We start from the raw sequence: 19,181 nt of genomic DNA on the forward strand, positions 1-19,181 counted from the left end.
TGTTTTGTGGGCTCCTGTGGTGGTTAGGTAGTTCTCAGAAGACAATACTGGAAATTAGCTTATTGCTGATGTCATGTATTTCACACACAGAAAAAAAAAAAATTAGTGTCCTGGGGGCTATAAAAGCAACAACTTTTACCGGCCATATCACAAGAAGAATCACCGAAATAGGTAAATGTTTCAGCAAACTCAGAATAATTGTTTTGTTTGACGTGATACTTCTTGGCTAATTTTTTTTCCCTCACTCCTTCACTCCTTGGTACATTTTATTAAGCTCATGCCTCTTATTCCCTTGATACCAGGCTCTCCTGCCCTGATCGCCAATTGCTGGAGTTTGAGTTGTCTACAATGGCCACCGTGCAGAAGTCTGTGATCGCTTCCTTTATGGGGACTCTGGCTGCCGGCTGCCTCCTGCTCATTGCCCTCTTGGTACAGGAAGGAGCAGCTGTGCCCATCAGTTCCCACTGCAGACTTGACAAGGCCAACTTCCAGCAGCCCTACATCACCAACCGCACCTTCATGCTGGCCAAGGAGGTACTTGTCTCAGTCTCTCTTTCTCATTTTATTTACTTGGAACCTAAATAGTTTGTAAAATTTTCTTCAGAGCATTTCTAAGACTTTCAAATACCCAATACTTATACCCACTGGTGGACCAGAGATAGTTTTCTACGTCCTTTTACATAGTCTTTGGAGCCCTGACAGTGCAGTGGTTAAGAGCTTGGCTACTAACCTAAAATTTGGCAGTTGGAATCTACCAGGTGTCTTTGGAAATGCTATGTGGTAGTTCTGCTCTATCCTGTAGGATCTTTATGAGTCTGAAACAACACGACAGCAATGGGTTTTGCTGGTTATAGACTCTTTGGAGAGCTGGTTTTACTAGAGGACCTTTAGTTTTGGCCTTTAGGGCACATAACATTGAGTTTTACTGAAAGAGGAGCCATTTGGTAGCCCATCTAACGATTTCTTTTTTGCTTCACTCCTTGTTGCATTCTATTAAACTCATGCAGACATCTGAATTCTTTTTTGGTCTTCATGGGATTGCTCTGGGGGGAGGGGCTGGGGCACATCTCTACTTACAGACTTCTCTCTGTCTCCTCAGTGTCCAGCTACTTAGTCTTTCCTTCTTTTCCAGGCCAGTTTGGCAGATAACAACACTGATGTTCGTCTCATTGGGGAGAAACTGTTTCACGGAGTCCATGTAAGCTTAGTCAAGAGAAGCTGGGCAGGGTGCCTGCCATGGTTACTTAAAGGGTGGTGATGATGGTTTGGGTCTTCTGGATTTCTGTCTTTTGTGACCCCTGCTGTTTATCTTTGGCTCTGCAGATGAGTGAGCACTGCTACCTGATGAAGCAGGTGCTGAACTTCACCCTGGTAGAAGTGCTGCTTCCACAGTCTGATAGATTCCAGCCCTATATGCAGGAGGTGGTACCCTTCCTGGACAGACTGAGCAACAAGCTAAGCCAATGTGTAAGTTCTCCTCTCAGCCCAAGTCCCCCCATTCCTAGCTGCTTTCCTTACTTCTCTTCTTCTTCCATTTAAAGCCCCCTTCTCCACCTTTTTGTTGTTTTTTTTCTCCACCTTAACCTCTACTCTTCCCCTCCTCCTCTCCTGTCCCCTCTGCTCCCATGATATTGGCAGTAAGAGGTGCTTCAGCAACACCCTTGCCAAAAGTCATTTGGAATAAGAGAATGTTTATTTGTTTTTGCTTTGAGTCACATTTTGAGTTTATGGTGATGAACAGGGTCTAAAACACCAAGTGTTTGGAATCTTCACTTTTCCCTTGAAAATAGTGACTCAGGTTATATGTGATGAGGAAAGTGTTGGGAGCTTTAAGGGAAAAAGCCTAGATGAGGAAATTGACCCATGGAGTTGAAGTTGTTGGGGGAGAGGGATAGGAAACAAAAAGAAAGTGAAAAAGAGGCACGTGCGAAGTTTTAATGTTCAGGGCGGGCATGCAGAGACCGCTGCTGCTTTTGATGTCCTGGGAAGTGACAGAGTCAGAGGTATGTGAATTTGATTCCTCTGAACACATAACACTCTGAGAAAAGTTTTGAGTGACGTTTATGTCCTTTTCTTGTTCTGAGGACATATTTTTTGATGGGATGCAGTTTGGGTTTTATTCCCTAAAGAATTTATTCAAACCCCTCAACTTTTTCAACAAAATGATATCTCAGTAGGATTTCCTAAGGTTGAAGAGAGGTCCCATGTAAGCGAAGTCACTAAATTTTGGAGTCCAAGGGAATTCAAGAGCCTGGGAAATCCAGGTCACTGGTGAAATCTAGGTCACTGTGGGCAAAATTACTAGAAGCTTCAATACTGGGTGTATTTTAACACACCTCAGATAGAGAGGCTGAGGTTTATTAAGCTTCAACATGACCACATTAAAATAGTTACTCTTGTTTTCATTTTGTAGCATATTCAGGGTAATGACCAGCACATCCAGACAAACGTGCAAAAGCTGAAGGACACAGTGAAAAAGGTACTACTGATAGCTATTAATGCTAAGTCCTTAAATAGGAGACACAAATGTTGTCTTTCTTTTTTCCACTCTGTGATTTCTGTTTGATTCTTCTACCAGCAGGTTGATTATTTAGTCATGTATATATGTGTGTCAGATCTAAATATCAATTTCTAAATTTTTCAAATTATAGAATTCTAGAACTTGTTGGGAACTTAGGTCATCTAGTCTCATGACCTCACGGTCTCAAGATGGCCAGTGACAGAGCCAGGGCTAGAACACAGGTGTCCTGAATTCCAGACCAACACTCTTCCCAGCAGCAACACATACTTAGTTTTCATATTACTAATTCTCAGGAGAATTCCAGTTTCCTATTAACTCATGTAATGTGAGAAAAACTTGCTCAAAAGTAGAAAAGTGACTGAGACAAATTTATTTTGGAGTGATTTTTAAAAAACATTAATTTGATGATATAAAATTAGAAGAATAAACTTAAAAGAGCAATAATTAAAGAGTTGGTCTTGCACATACGGAAAATTTCTGGAATGGTTGACACTCACTTTTAATTATTCTAATATAACACCTAATAGCTATTGGTTTTTGTTTATAAGCGAGAATGAAAACAATGCTGATTTTTTTCATAGAGTTTTAAATAGAGAGAAATATTAGCAAAGATTGATTGATTGATTTTATTGAAAAGGAAATCTGAATTGGAAATCATTTTTTCTTCCTCTTTCCCTCCCTTTTTTTCTGGTTTCCTCCCTCCTTCCCTCCACAAATCTCTAGTGAGCATCCATCTGTCATGGACCAATGTACATTTCTCTAGTGAATGATACTCCTGGGTGGTCTAGTTGAGGATAAGACTCAACATTAGAAAACATAAGCTAACTGTTATGACTCACACAAAATCCAGAGGAGTGATTAAACCTTCTAGATGATCATGATTCATGGCGACCCCATATGTGTGTCAGAGCAGAACTGCGCCCCATAGGACTTTAGATGGCTGATTTTTCGGAAGTAGATTTTCAGTTCTTTCCTCTCAGATGCCTTTGGGTGGTCATGAACCTCCAACCTTTCATTTAAGCGCATTAACAATTTGTACCACTCGGACTCTGAGGAATGATAAGGAGCTGAGAAAGTGATGCTCTTGCAAGCAGGTGCAATTAAACTCTCAGAAATATGCAGGCTGTAGTTGACGAAATTTTCAATATCAAACTTAACCTCCTTTCTCTGTTTTTTTGCTTTTGATATCTACCTACCTACCTACCTACTTATCTATCTATTGAAACCCTCGTGACACAGTGGTTAAGAATTATGGCTGCTAACCAAAAAGTCAGCAGTTCAAATCCACCAGGTGCTCCTAGGAAACCCTATGTGGCAGTTCTGCTCTGTCCCATAGGGTCAATATGAGTCTGATTTGACTTGATGGCAATGGGGTTTTATATATATATATATATATATATATATATATATATAGTTCATCCTAAGTATAATTTCATGAATGTAATTATTTTTTTGCTTGATAATTGAAGTCTTTGCAGTTTTTCACAGTGAAAAACAATTGTTGTAGAACTATTACTTAGATGCAGACGACTGAATATTAGTATGCCATGGCCAAGAAGTGTTTTGGATGTTTTTGCTTAAAAATATCCCCAATGTCACCATATTTTGTTGTCTTAATAAAAGTGAAGTGTGGAAAATCCGATGGTCATCTGTATGGGGAAACAGAGATTTTAAAACATTAATCCATTTTACAGAGAAACAACTCCCACATTTGCCCACTGTAGCCCCAGAAAGCACATGCCAGAGAGGAAAGTTATTCAGGGAAAGCTCACCTGGTCTGGAGTGGGAGGGGCAGTCCTGGGAGGTATTAGTTCCCCATCACTGGAGACAACAGGGAGCCAGGCTGCAGCAGAGCATATGAGAGCAGGGCTAGGTGAGCTTCAAAACTCTTCATGGTCTGGGGAGTCTGAGACAGAAAAAGCATCCTTTGGCACTATGTCAAAGGAAGCAGGGAAAAGTGGGGTGATGGAAGAAAGGAAGGATAGAAAGGAGAACAAAGAATAGAGGACACGGTGACTTATGATTTTTCTTGAAATAATCTAGAATAGATTTAATAGATGATTTTCAGTGGAGGATGCTTTGAGTTTGCATTTGGTTTCTCTGCCCCATTGCATTTGAGAGCCTCATCTGCATACTACTTGGAAGGAGGAGAAAGGGGCTGGGTGTTAGGACCTGTATTTGACTTTCTATTAATTAATCAACTGGAAAGGACTCATTTGGTATTTTTTCCATAAAAGTGAAACCCTTTTTGTTTGTTTGTCAAGAAGGTAAAGAACAAATAAAGTTAAAGCTGGTAAATATGTGATTTTGTTTAGGCTGTTTGACCAGTTATAAATAACTGGTCATAGACGGTTGTGGGACTATGACACAGGGCAAGCCGTATGGGTGGCATTCAGGATCCCCAAATCCCAGCATAACTTTGATATGCTTACTTTCATAAGAAAAGGGTGGGCAACCGTCTTGCCAGGTTTTAAACAGCTTCATTCAGTTGTGATGATGCCTGCTGGTGCCTGCTCAGTTCCAATAAACACAGTTTTAAGGTCTTTGGCAAGTCCTATGATACTCTTGCTAAAAGAACATCCTTATCATAGTCTTTTTGAAAAAGCTAAATAAAGCTTGATTTGTGTCTCCGGCAACCTAATCATGCCATCTCACTCTAGTTTGTTCCTCTTGGAAAACATGGTGAAAATTCTCACTTTTGTGTTCTTTTTTCACAGCTTGGAGAGATTGGAGAGATCAAAGCAATTGGAGAACTGGGTTTGCTGTTCATGGCCCTGAGGAATGCCTGTGTTTGACCAGAGCAAAGCTGGAAAATGAGTAACTAGCACTTGTTGCCTGTTAGAAACAACAATAAGATGCACACTTTTTTTTTTAACCTAAAGGAAAATGGGAAGTCAAACTCGATCATCACGAGTGGAATCCAAATGAACCCCTGCTTAGCTTAAAAGGAAAAAAATGTCACTTGTGCACATCTGACTAGAAAGTGGACCTTCCAAGCATAGAGAGATTTATTGACAACATTTTATTTTAACTGGTGTCTTCCACACAGAAAATATTTTATTTTAAGCAATTATCTATTCCCACAAACAAGGTTGCTTCCCATTCCTTTTGGGTGAGTGGGGGGGGGACCCTTAAATAACTTCATGCTTCCATATAATGAATACTTTATATTTATTTATTTATTGTTATAAGTATACATCTTATTTATGCCATTTTGTTAATATGAATTTATTTATAGAAATATATATTACTACTTGATTTTAAGGCTATTATTAATATTTATGACAGTAATTGTGACGATAAGCTTATCTGACCTCAATAAATACTTTGATTTCCTAAATCTTGAGGCTTTGTGATTTTTCTCCCTTCAAAATTATTATCATTATCATCGTCATCATCATGTAATTATTCCAATTTGCTAACTGGGCCAACAACCTTATATAAATGACTTTTTTCTTCACTATGAGCAAATGAGGTAGGTGTTACTATTATCCCCACTTTGAAGATGAGAAAACTGAATCAAAGACACATTATTAAGCCATACTTTGTTGGCCCTTATTGAACCAGGTCTTTCTGATTTCAAGGCTCTTTGCTGTATTGCCTATACAGGTTTATTAAGTTGATTCAGCATGTAACTCTGAAACTGAAAAAGGTAAGTAAGAAATTGAAAAGAGCCCATCTGCATTATTAGCAGTTTGTAGGTAAAAGAGAGGGGTGACATAATTCCGAAGAAATACATGCAGCCTCTATTGCTGTAGATGAACTTCTTCAGTTCTAGTTAGCCTAATAGTGGGGGCATTCTCCATTTTTCCTCTAAGTCAGGCAATAAGATAATGGGGAGCTGTGGTTAAGAGCTATGGCTGCTCACCAAAAAAAGTCGGTAGTTGGAATCCACCAGCTCCTCCTTGGAAACCCTAGGGGACAGTTCTGCTATAGCGTCCTATGAGTCAGAGCGAACTGAACAGCAATGGGTTTGGTTTTTGACCGTGTTTTGAGGTCTTCTGTAATAGCGGAGCTTAGCGCCAATAGAGAAGTCTTGTGGGTGGAAGATGGGCACGGTACTATGAAACACATTGAGAGAGACAAAGTTGTACATCTTTAGTATTTGTACAGTGGTACAGAGTAGAAAGAGCAGAGGTAAAGATAAGGGTTGGACTAGTCCTACCAAGGAGAAGTGGGCAGATGAAGAGTGGTTCCTTGGGGGAAAGGGCTTCAAGAGATCGTGTAGGTCTTTTTACAGACAGTGAAAGTCAGTGGACAGCTGTCTAAAGTGTTCCCTTTTCCAAACAATCAGAAACCATGGGCTTATCTTACAGGCTACTCCCCAGTTGCTTGTCCAGTTGCCACTCACTACTCACCATAGGGTTTCTAAGACTGTTAAGTTTCTGCTTGCCAAGGATTAGGCCAAGCCCGGTGGTGAGATAATTTCTTTGATGAGCACACATCGCCTAAGAAGCAGATTCATTCGTGGATAAAGTGCAGGCAATACCTCTGGATATAAGCCCCAAATGCTGAATGCTTAAAATCCTTGAGGCGATATCTTTGCTTTTTAACACTTGAAAGAGGTCTTTTGTGGCAATATGTCATCTGATTTCTTGACCGCTGCATTCATAGGTATTGACTGTGAAACAAAATAAAATGAAATCCTTGACAATTTCAATCTTTTCTCCATTTATCATGATGTTGCTTATTGGTCCAGTTGTGAGGATTGTTTTCTTTATGTTGAGATGTAATCCATACTGAAGGCTGTGGTCATTGATCTTCATCAGTAAGTGCCCCAAGTCCTCTTTGCTTTCAGTAAGCAAGTTGTGTCATCCACACATCACAGGTTTAATGAGTCTTCCTCCAATCCTGATGCTGCCTTCTTCTTCATATGTTCTGACTTCTTGGGTTATATGCTCAGCATGCAGATTGAATAAGTATGGTAAAAGGATACAACCCTGAGACACTCCCTTCCTGATTTTAAATCACACAGTATCCCCTTCTTCTGTTTGAACAACTGTCACTAAGTCTATGTACAGTGCCCTTGTGAGCACAATTGTTTCTGGAATTCCCATTCTTTGCAATGTTTTCCCTTATTTGTTATGATCCACAAGTCCAGTAGCTTTGCATTGTCAATACGACACAGGTAAACATTTTCCTGGTATCCTCTGCTTTCAGCCAAGGTCCATCTGACATCAGCAATGATATCCCTTGTTCCATGTCCTCTTCTGAATCTAGCTTGAGTTTCTGGTAATTCCCTGTCAAGGTACTGCTGCAACTGTTTTTGAATTACCTTTAGCAAAATTTTACTTCTGTGTGATATTGACGATGCTGTTTGATAATTTCCACATTCTGTTGGGTCATCTTTTTTTGAATGGGCACATACATAGATCTCTTCCAGTTGATTGGCCAGGTAGCTGTCTTCCAAATTTCTTGGCATAGACAAGTGAGCACTTCCAGTGCTGTATCTGCTTATTGAAACATTTCAGTTGGTATTCTGTCAGTTTCTGGAGCCTTGTATTTCACCATTCCCTTCAGTCCACCTTGGACTTTTTCCTTCTGTACCATTGGTTCTTGATCATATGCTATGTCCTGAAATGGTTGAATGTTGACCAATTCTTTTTAGTACAGTGACTTTTTGTATTCCTTGTATCTTCTTTTGATGCTTCCTGTGTCATTGAGTATTTTGCCCATAGAATCCTTCAATATTACAACTCAAGGCTTGAATTTTTTTCTTCAGTTCTTTCAGCTTGAGAAATGCTGAGTGCATTCTTCCTTTTGGTTTTCTAATTCTAGTCTTTGTACATTTCATTATAATACTTGCTTTTTCTTCTTGAGCAAATCTTTGAAATCTTTTCAAGTCTTTTACTTCATCATGACTTTCATTTGCTTTAGCTGCTAGATGTTCAAGAGCAAGTTTCAGAGCCTCGTCTGATATCCAGTTTAGTTTTTTTTATTTCTTTCCGATCTTTTAAATGACCTTTTGCTTTCTTCATGTATGATGTCCTGGATGTCATTCCACAACTTGTCTGATCTTCAGTCATTAGCAGTCAATGTGTCAAATCTGTTCTTGAGGTTATGTTATGGATTTAAATGTATCCCAAAATATGTGTCAACTTGGCTAGGCCATGACTCCCAGTATTGTGCGGTCATCCAGCATTTTGTGAACAGATGTGATTATCCTATCTGTTGTAAATCCTGTCTTCTATGATGTTAATGAGATAGGACTCAATCTACAGGATTAGGTTGCATCTTGAGTCAATCTCTTTTGAATTGTAAAAGTGAAAATCAAGCAGAAAGGCGGGGGACCTCATGCCACCAATAAAGAAGTGCCAGGAGAGCAGTACATCTTTTGAATCTGGTGTCTCTGCACTAAGAAGCTTCTAGATCAGGAGAAGAGAGATGACAAGGAATTTACCCTAGAAATGGCAGAGAGAGGAATCATTCTCTGGGAGATGGCACTGTCCCTGCATTTGGGCTTCTAGTCTCCTATACTGTGAAAGAATAAATTTGTTTGTGAAAGCCATTAATTTGTGGTATTTCTGTTATAGCATAATTAGGTAACTAAGACAGAATTGTCTCTAAATTCAGGTTTGATATACTCTGTGTTGTACTTTCGCTCTCATGGACTTGTTTTAATTTTCTTCAGCTTCAACTTGAACTTGCATGGCAGCAATTGATGGTCTGTTCCACAGTTGGACCCAGCCTTGCTCTGACTGATGGGTCTGAGCTTCTCCATTTTCTGTTTCCACAGAGGTAGTCAATTTGATTCCTGTGTAATCCATTTGATGGGGTCCACACATGTATAGGCCACCACTCATCTGTCAGTTTGTTGTACTGTGATGGCTTTCATGTTGCTATGATGGTGGAAGCTATGCCACTGGTATTTCAAGCACTAGCAGCATCATCCATGGTAGACAGGTTTCAGCAGAGCTTCCAGACTAAGACAGGCTAGGAAGGAGGACCTGACAGTCTACTTCTAAAAAAAATCGGCCAGTGAAAACCTTATGAATAGCATTGAAACAATGTCTGATTTAGTGCTGGAAGATGATCCCTTCTGGTTGGAAGACACTCAAAATACAACTGGGGAGGAGCTGCCTCTTTAAAGTAGAGTCTTCCTTAATAACACGGATGGAGTTAAGCTTTCAGGACCTTCATTTGCTGATGTGGCATGACTTAAAATGAGAAGAAACAGCTTCAAAAGTCCATTAATAATTGGAACATGGAGTAGGAAAATTGAAAGTCATCAAAAAATAAAATGGAAAGTATAATGATCAATATCCTAGGCATTAGTGAGCTGAAAAGGAATGGTATTGGCCATTTTGAATCAGGCAAGCATATTATCTACTCTGCCTGGAATGACAAAATGAAGAGGAATGGCATCACAAGCATCATTAAAAAGTACATTTCAAGATTTATCCTGAAGTACAACGCGCTGCTGTCAGTGGTAGGATAATATCCATATACTTTCAAGGAAGATCAGTTAATATGACTATTAGGCAAATTTACTCACTACCATGGATTGAATTATGTTCCCCCCCAAAAGTGTGTATCAATTGTGCTGGGCCATGATTCCCAGTGTTGTGTTGTTGTCCTCCATTTTGTGACTGCAATTTTATGTTGAGAGGATTAGGATGGGGTTGTAACACCACCCTCACTTAGGTCACCTCCCTGATTCAGTGTAAAGGGAGTTTCCCTGGGATGTGGCCTGTACCACCTTTTATTTCTCAAGAGATAAAAGGAAAGGGAAGCAGAGAGTGGGGACCTCATACCACCAAAAAAGCAGCACTGAGAGCAGAGTGCGTCCTTTGGACCTGGGGCCCCTGCACCTGAGAAGCTCCTTGACCAGGGGAAGATTGATGACAAGGAATATTCCTCCAAGAGCTGACAGACAAAGCCTTCCCCTGGAGCTGACACCCTGAATTTGGACTTGTAACCTACTAAACTATGAGAGGATAAATTTCTCTTTGTTAATGCCATCCACCTGTGGTATTTCTGTTAGAGTGGCATTAGATAACTAAGACACTTACCAATCACTAATGCTAAAGATAAAGTAATTGAAGGTTTTTTTTTTTAACTTCTTCAGTCTGAAATTGATCCAATACGCAGTCAAGATGCATTGATAATTACTGCTGATTGGAATGCAAAATTGGGAACAAAGAAGGAGGATAAGCAGTTGGCAATAATGGCCTTGGCGATAGAAATGACACTGGAGATACATCGTAGAATTTTGCAAGGCCTACTTTTTTTACTTTCTCTAAAGGCATATTAATTAATTAATCAGCAAACTTTAAATTCCAATTCCCTAATCAATATTTAGGTACACTGTATTTTTTTTCAAATGCAAGCCCACTTGGGATTAATTCTAAGACCATTCCATCACAATTATTATGTTATTACTGTATCTTTTTTATTATTATTAAAAGTGGCTTCAAGAATCCCTTCTTTTTAAAAAATTTTTTTTTATTGTACTTAGATGAAGGGTTACAGAGCAAACTAGTTTCTCACTAAACAATTAATACAAATATTGTTTTGTGACATTGGTTGCCAACCGCATGGCATGTCAACACCCTCCCACTCTGCACCCTGGGCTCTCCATTACCAGCTTTTCTGTCCCCTCATGCCCTCTTGTCCTTGCCCCTGGGCTAGTGTGCTCATTTAGTCTAGTTTTGTTCTATGGGCCTGTCTCATCTCTGGCTGAAAAGTGAACCTCAAGAGTGACCCTATTACTGAGCTGTAAGGGTATCTTGGAGTCATATTCTCAGGGTTTCTCTAGTATCTGTCAGACCAGTAAGTCTGGTCGTGTGTGTGTGTGTGTGAGTGTGTGTGTGTGTGTGTGTGAATTAGAATTTTGTTCTACATTTTCCTCCAGCTATGTCTGAGACTCTCTATTGTGATCCCTGTTACAGCAGTCAGTGATGATAGCTGGGCACCCTGTAATTATGCTGGACTCACTCTGGTGGAGGCAATGGTACTTGTAGTCCATTAGTCCTTTGGACTAATCTTTCCCTTGTGTCTTTAGTTTTATGCATTTATGCATTCTCCCTTCCTCAGATGGGGTCAGACCAGTGGAGTACCTTAGATGGCTATTCACAATCTTTTAAGAACCTAGACACTACCAACCAAAGTAGAATGTAGATCATTTCCTTCATAAACTATGTTATGCCAATTGAGCTAGATGTTCCTGGAGACCATGATCCCCACAGTCCTCGGCCCTGTAATTGGGTCCCCCAGGGAGTTTGGATGTGTGTATGGAGCTTCCATAACCTTGCCTTGTACAGGTTGTGCTGGCTTCCCCAGTATCATCTATTGTCGTACCCATCACCAAAGTTATCACTTATGTATGTCTATTTAATTTTTTTCTACCCCACCCTTCCTTTCCCTAGTAACCATCGAAGACTGTTTCTTTTTGTGTGTAAACCTTTTCATGAGTTTTTATTGTAGTAGTCTCATACAATATTTGTCCTTTTGTGCTTGACTTATTTCACTCAGCATAATGCCCTCCAGATTCATCCATGTTGTGAGATGCTTCCCAGATTGATCATTTTTCTTTATGGTTGAGTAGTATTCCATTGTGTGTATGTACAATAGTTTGTTTATCCATTCATCTATTGATGGGCTCCTAGGTTGTTTCCATCTTTTTGTTATTATGAACAATGCTGCAGTGAACATGGGTTTGCTCGTGTCTATTCATGTATTATATTCCTAGGAGTGAGATTGCTGGATCATATGATATTTCTATTTCTAGCTTTTTAAGGAAGCATCATATTGTTTTCCAAAATGACCGTGTCATTTTGCCTTCCACTGGCAGTGCATAAGAGTTCCAATCTCCTCACAGCCTTACCAACATTTGTTATTTTCTGTTTTTTTGATTCATGCCAAGAATTTTAGGATGAGATGGTATCTCATTGTGGTGTTGATTTGCATTTCTCTAATGGCTAGTGATCTTGAGCATTTCCTCATGTATATATGATAGCCTCTTGAATGTCTTCTTTAGTGAAGTGCCTATTCATATCCTTTGAGTATTTTTTGATTGGATTATTTGTCTTTTTGTTGTAGAGTGTTGGATTTTTCCTGTAGATTTTAGAGATTAGAACTTTGTTGGATATTTCATAGCCAGATTTTTTTCCCCCCCTGTAGGTTCTCTTTTTCCTCTTTTGGTGAAGTCTTTTGATGAGCATAGGTGTTTAATTTTTAGAAGATCCCAGTTATCTGGCTTATCTTCTGGAGTTTGTATATTGTTAATTATGGTTTGTATCCTGTTAATGCCACATATTAGGGCCTCTAGCCTTGTCTCCATTTTTTTTTCTCTGATTTTTATAGTTTTTGGTTTAGCCTTGTCTCTATTTTTTCTTCTCTGATTTTTATAGTTTTTGATTTTATATTTAGGTCTTTGATCCATTTCAAATTAGTTTTTTTTGTGTAAGGTCTGAGGTGTGGGTCCTGTTTCATTTTTTTGCAGGTGGACATCCTATTTTGCCCATTTTGTTTAAAATACTGTCCTTTCCCCATCTGATGGACTTTGTGTCTTTGTCAAAGATCAGGTGATGATAGGTGGATCAATTTGCATCTGGGTTCTTAATCCATTGGTCAGTTTGTCTGACATTGTTCCAATACCAAGCTGTTTTGACTATTGTAGTTGTATAGTAGGTTCTGAGGTCAGGTAGCATGAGTCTTCCTACTTTATTCTTTGTCTTTAATAGTGCTTTCCTTATCTGGGGACTCTTACCTTTCCACATAAAGTTAATGATTAGTGTTTTTCATTTCTTTAAAGAATGTTGTTGGTATTTGGATCAGGGTTGCATTGTATTTGGAGATTGCTTTGGGTAGAATTGACGTTTTCACAATGTTGAGTCTACCTATCCATGAGCATGGCATGTTTTTCCATTTATTTGGGTTTCTTTTAGTTTCTTGCTGTAGTGTTTTGTAGTTTTGGTTGTATAGGTCTTTTACATCCCTGGTTAGATTTACTCTTATTTTTTTTAGGGGTTATTATGAATGACATTATTTTTCTGATTTCCTTTTAGAGGTTCTCTTTGTTGGTGTATGGGAATCCAAATGATTTTTGTATATTTATCTTCTATCCTGCCACTCTGCTGAATCTATTAGTTCCAGTAGTTTTCTTGTGGAGTCTTTTGTGTTTTCTACGTGTAGTATCATATCATCTGCAAGTAGAGACTGGTTTGTTTCTTCCTTGCCAATTTGGATGCCTTTTATTTCTTTTTTGCCTTATTGCTGTAGCTAGGACTTTCAGCACAATGTTAAATAGGAGAGGTGATAAAGGGTATCCTTGTCTTGTTCCTTTTCTCAAGGGGAATGTCTTCAGCCTCTCTCCATTAAGAATGATGTTGGCTGTTGGTTTTTGTATAGATGCCCTTTATTATGTTTACGAAATTCCCTTCTATACCTATTTTATTGTGAGTTTTCTTCAGAAATGGGTGTTGGACTTTGTTGAATGCCTTTTCTGCATTGATCGAGATTATCATGTGAATCTTTTCTTTTATTATATTTAGGTGGTGGATTATGTTGATTGATTTTCTAATTCTGAACCATCCTTGCACACCTGGTGTGAATCCCACTTGGTCGTGGTGTACTATTTTTTGATATGATGCTGAATTCTAAAGGCTAGAATTTTGTTGAGAGTTTTTGTATCTATACTCATGAAGGAAACCCTGGTGGAGTAGTGGTTAAGTGCTATGGCTGCTAACCAAAGGGTAGGCAGTTCTAATCCACCAGGTGTTCCTTGGAAACTCTATAGGGCAGTTCTACTTTCTCCTATAAGGTTGCTATGAGCCATAATTGACTCGACAGCAGCAGGTTTTACATTCATGAGAGATATTGGTCTGTAATTTTCTTTTTTTTGTAGTGTCTTTGCCTGGTTTTGGTATCAGGGTTATGGTGGCTTCACAGAATGAATTTGGAAGTATTCTGTCCATTTCTATGTTCTGAAATAGTTTGAGTAGGACTGCTGTAATCTCTTCTCTGTATGTTTGATAGAATTCTCTAGTGAAGCCAACCAGGGTAGAGCCTTTTTTTTTGTTGTTGGGAGTTTTTTTTTAATTCCCTTTTAAACTTCTTCTCTTTTTATGGGTCTGCTCAGATTTTCAACTTCAGTTTATGTTATTTTGGATAGGTAGTGTGTTTCTAGAAGTTTTGCCATTTCTTCTAAGTTTTCAAATTTGTTAGAGTGTAATTTTTCATACTACTCTGTTATGATCCTTTTTATTTCAGTTAGGTCTGTTGTAATGTCCCTCATTTCATTTTTTATTTGGGTTATTTGCATCCTCTCCTGTTTTTCTTTTGTCAGTTTGGCCAATGGTTTGTTGATTTTGTTGATCGTTTCAAAGAATGAACTTTTTGTTTTGTTGATTTTTTTCTGTTGTTTTTCTATTCTCTATTTCTTTATTTCTGCTCTAATCTTTATTATTCCCTTACTTCTGGTGGCTGTGGGCTTCTTTTGCTCTTCTCTTTGTATTTGTTCAAGTTGTGTAGCTAATATTTTTTTATTTTATTCCTTTCTTCCTTTTTGATATGTGCATCTATTCTTATAAATTAACCTCTGAGCACTGCCTTTGCTGTGTCCCAAGGTTTTTGATATGATGTGTTTTCATTCTTGTTTGATTCTAGAAATTTTTTGATCCTGCCTTTGATTTCTTCTATTACCCAATGGTTTTTAAGCAAGGTGTTATTCAATTTCCATGTATTTTATGTTCTTCCCTTGTTCTTCCTATTATTAATTTCTACTTTGATGGCATTGTTATCTGAGAAGATACTTTGTATTATCTTAATGTTTTGGATTTTGTTGAGGGTTGCGTTGTGGCCTAAGATATTGTCTATTCTGGAGAATGTTCTATATACATTGGAAAAGAATATGTACTTTGCTGCTGTTGGGTACAGTGTTTTGTATATGTCTATTAGGCCAAGTAGGTTGATTGTGGCCTTTAGATCTTCCATATCTTTGTTGAGTTTCTTTCTGTCCTTTACTGAGAGTGGTGTGTTTATTGAGACTTTATGTTTTTCTTTTTTGACATGGAGGTTTGTTAGCTTTGTCTGTGTTACCTTTAAATTTGTCCCTATCTCCCTAAGCTTAATACAGTCTTTTATTACTTGATAGCATCTTGACTTACTCTCCATTTGAAAGTTTGTACCTAAACTGCTTATTCCCTCTTTTATTTTTCTGATTTTGTTATCATTTACAGATTGACCTCTGCTGTTTCCTGTTGTAAATTTTTTAGTTTTGTTTTGTTTTTGAGAGCTCATCATTTAGGTTGGTATCTGCTGATGCTGTTATGTACTAGATTCAGGTTGTTGCCTGATGTTGTTGGTTCTCTAATCAAAGAACTATCTTTAATAATTCTTGTAAGTTTGGTTTGATTTTTATATATTTCCTTAATTTCTGTTTATCTGGAAATATCCTAATTTCATTGTCATATTTAAGCGAGATTTTTGTAGGATATATAACTCTTGGAAACCCTGGTGGCATAGTGGGTAAGTGCTACTGCTGCTAACCAAAAGGTCGGCAGTTTGAATCCGCCAGGCGCTCCTTGGAAACTCTGTGGAACAGTTCTACTCTATCCTATAGGGTTGTCATGAGTCAGAATGTACTTGATGTCACTGGGTTTGGTTTTGGTTTTGGTTATATAACTCTTGGTTGGCAGTTTTCTTTTTTCTTTCAAGATTTTATATATGTCATCCCATTACCTTCTTGCCTGCATGACTTCTGCTGAGTAACCAGAGTGTAGTCTTTCTTATCATTTCCCTTTTGTATGTGACTTTTGGTTTTTCTTGAGATGCTCTCAGGATTCTTTCTTTGTCTTCAGTCTTAGTAAGTGTGATTATGATATATGTCTTGGTGTTTTTCTTTTGGGTTCTATCCTATATGGGGTTGCTTGAGCTTCTTGGATAGTCCATTTTTCATCATTTGTGATATTAGGGTAGTTTTCTGTCAGCAAATCTTCAATGATCCTCTCTGTGTTTTCTGTTTTCTTCCCCTGTTGTGGAACTCCGATCACATGCAAATTTTTGCTTTTGATTGTATTCCATATAGTTTTCAGGTTTCCTTCATTTTTCTTTGACCTTTTCTCTGATTTTTCCTCAAATGAAGTGGTATCCAAGGATTTATCTTCAATTTCCCTAATGCTGTCTTCCAATGTTTCAAATTTGCTCCTAAAATCTTCTGTTGCACTGTCCATTTCTGTAGTCTCCTTTATCTTTTTGATTTCTAATTGCTGCTTTTGTATGATTTCTAGTTGTTTATTTATTTTGACATTTTGTTCCCTTATTATTTTCCTGATTTCTTTCATTGTTTTGTCTATGTTTTCCATGATTTTTTGTTTTCCATCATTTTGTCTATTTTTTTCCTTATTTTTATCTGCATTTTCCTTCACCTGTTCAAGAACCCTGAATATTAGAGTTCTGAATTCCCTACCAGGTAGTTCCAGTGCCTTTGCTTCTAGCAGGAGGTCATCTGCTGTTTTATTTTTGTCACCTTCTGGAGCCATCCGCTCACTTTTTAAAAAATAGGTTTTGATAATGTCTGCTGTCTCTGGGACATTCAGGAATTATTTTCTTCATTTATTGATTGTAGATTTGATTGTTTCATCCTGAGTTTTTTGTTTTATTTGGTTCTGTCTGCACAGGTAGTCTGGGTGGTTTTTTGTTGCTTGCTGGCCTGTGGGCACAATACTTATCATCACCTTGTCCAGGTTTTAGGGCTGGTCACTCAGCTATGGTGCATCAGGTCGGGTCCAGAGGAGGTTGAGGGGCAGGGATGGGTAGCTTGTAGCACAAACTGGGGGCAACGGGGTAGGGCTTGTGGACAGTGCTGTACATGGTTCAGGGGATCATGCCAGTACTGTTCAGGGTGAGGCATTTGATGCCTGGTGCAGATAGGTACAAGGGAAAGGAGAGCATGTGATGTGCAGAGCTAAGTGAGTGCATGAATGAAGAGAAAGAAGAGAGAGAAACAAAGACAAAAAAGGTAAAAAAAAAAAAAGGAAAAAATGAAGTAAAAAGAAAAAAGTACATAAAATGACAGTGCTGTAGGATTCAGAGGATGAGGGTGGGTCAGACCCAACCAGACCATGTGCTGGTGACTCTAGTTGAGTGGCTTGACCTGCCAAGACATGGTGTGGGTGATGAACAAAGCTAGGTGGGTGGGAGAAAGGAAAGGAAAGAGAGGAGAGAGAATAAACCAACAAACAAATAAAAAAATATAAAAAAATAAAAACAACAACAACAAAAAATATGGTGTTGGGGGCACTGGCAATTGAGGGTCGGGAGTAATTGGGGTGGTGGTGAGCTGATGTCTCTCTCACTGGGTGGCATGGCATGGCCCATCAGAAAGGGGTAGGGGAAGTGCAGGGCCTATGTGGAAGGAAGAAAGAAAAGGAGAGGGGAAAGAGAAAGAAAAATAAAAAATATGGCACTGAAGGAGCTGACCTGTGGGGGAGATGCTGACACAGGGGGGCCATGTGCTAGAGGCTTTCCAGATAAGTGGTACAGCACAGCCCACCAAGAAGTTGGGGGTGGCACATGGGGTTGGGTGGATAAAGAAAAAGAAATTTTTTTTTTTTTAATAGGAGAAAGTAAAAGAGGGAAGGTAGAGAGAAGAAATAATAACAACAACAAAAAAGAAAACAAACAACCAAACAATAAATGAATAAGTAAAATGGCACTGAGTGAGCCTATTGTAGATCCAGGAAAGCCATAAGAAATGACTCTCTAACCAAGCTGTGTAGCATGGCCCCTCCAGAAGGGGTGGAGGGTGGTGCACAGGGCTGGGTGGGTGGAAGAATGGAAAGGAAAGAAAGGAGTGAGAGAGAGAAGGTACAGAAAAAAAGAAGAAAATAAAAAAGAAATTAAACACAAATCAAAAAATCACAGCCTGTCAGGAAGGGGAGAGGACAGTACACAGGGTTAGCTGGGCAGGAGAAAGGAAAGGGAGTGAGAGAGAAGCAACAAAAAAGCCCCCCCAATATCAAAAAACAAACCAAAAAAAAAAAAAAAAGGAAACAAACCAAAAAAAATCACAGCCACTCAAGAAGGGGAGTTGATGGCACACAGGATTAGCCGGGCAGGAGAAAAGAAAGGAAGGAAAGGAGAGAGAGAGAAGTAACAAAAAAGGCCAAAAAAAGACTATCAAAAAACAAACAAACAAAAAAGATTAAAGCAAATAAACCAAAAAATCACAGCCTATGTCGACAGCACTGGGTTTTTTTTGTATCAAGAAGGGGAGGGGATGGCACATGGGGCTACCTGAGTAGAATAAAGAAAAGGAAGGAAGAGAGACAGCAACAAAAAAGGACAAAAAAAGAATATCAAAAAACAAACAAATGAACAAAAAAGAGCAAAGCAAACAAACCAAAAAATCACAGCCTATCAAGAAGGGGAGGGGATGGCACATGGGATGCCTGAGTGGAAGAAAGAAAAGGAAGGAGAGGAGAGAGAGAAGAGCAACAAAAAAAGCCAAAAACAAACAAAGCTCACCCCCCAACACAACTAACTAAATAAAATAAATAATTGTATGTATTTATGTACTTATATCAAAAAACAAACAAGCAAAAATACAAACTAAAAGCAAACAAACGGTGCTGATGGGGCCGGCTGGTGGGTGTGGGCAGATCCAAGCAGCAGTGAGCTAGTGTTTCTTCTGTGAGCAGCCATGAATCATTGGCAA

At 38.8% G+C, this 19,181-nt stretch overlaps 1 protein-coding gene across 1 annotated transcript; it reads left to right on the top strand.

The window, feature by feature from the left end:
- The first annotated feature begins 348 nt into the window (after window positions 1-348).
- Window positions 349-5,316, top strand: LOC100663852 (interleukin-22-like). The gene is made up of 5 exons (XM_064285126.1): window positions 349-534; window positions 1,133-1,198; window positions 1,324-1,467; window positions 2,414-2,479; window positions 5,239-5,316. Exons 1-5 carry the CDS (start codon window positions 349-351, stop codon window positions 5,314-5,316), a joined length of 540 nt encoding a protein of 179 aa, XP_064141196.1.
- The last annotated feature ends 13,865 nt before the right edge of the window (window positions 5,317-19,181 follow it).

This window comes from Loxodonta africana, chromosome 4, assembly GCF_030014295.1.
Source record: "Loxodonta africana isolate mLoxAfr1 chromosome 4, mLoxAfr1.hap2, whole genome shotgun sequence".
NCBI classification, from domain to species: Eukaryota; Metazoa; Chordata; class Mammalia; order Proboscidea; family Elephantidae; genus Loxodonta; species Loxodonta africana.

What these genes read in the sequence shown, in the direction of transcription:
- LOC100663852 (XM_064285126.1), top strand. Translation starts at nt 349, where the DNA reads ATGGCCACCGTGCAGAAGTCTGTGATCGCTTCCTTTATGGGGACTCTG. An exon ending in AACTGTTTCACGGAGTCCAT is followed by an intron (nt 1,199 to 1,323) that starts GTAAGCTTAGTC and finishes TTGGCTCTGCAG; the next exon opens with ATGAGTGAGCACTGCTACCT. An exon ending in TGAAGGACACAGTGAAAAAG is followed by an intron (nt 2,480 to 5,238) that starts GTACTACTGATA and finishes CTTTTTTCACAG; the next exon opens with CTTGGAGAGATTGGAGAGAT.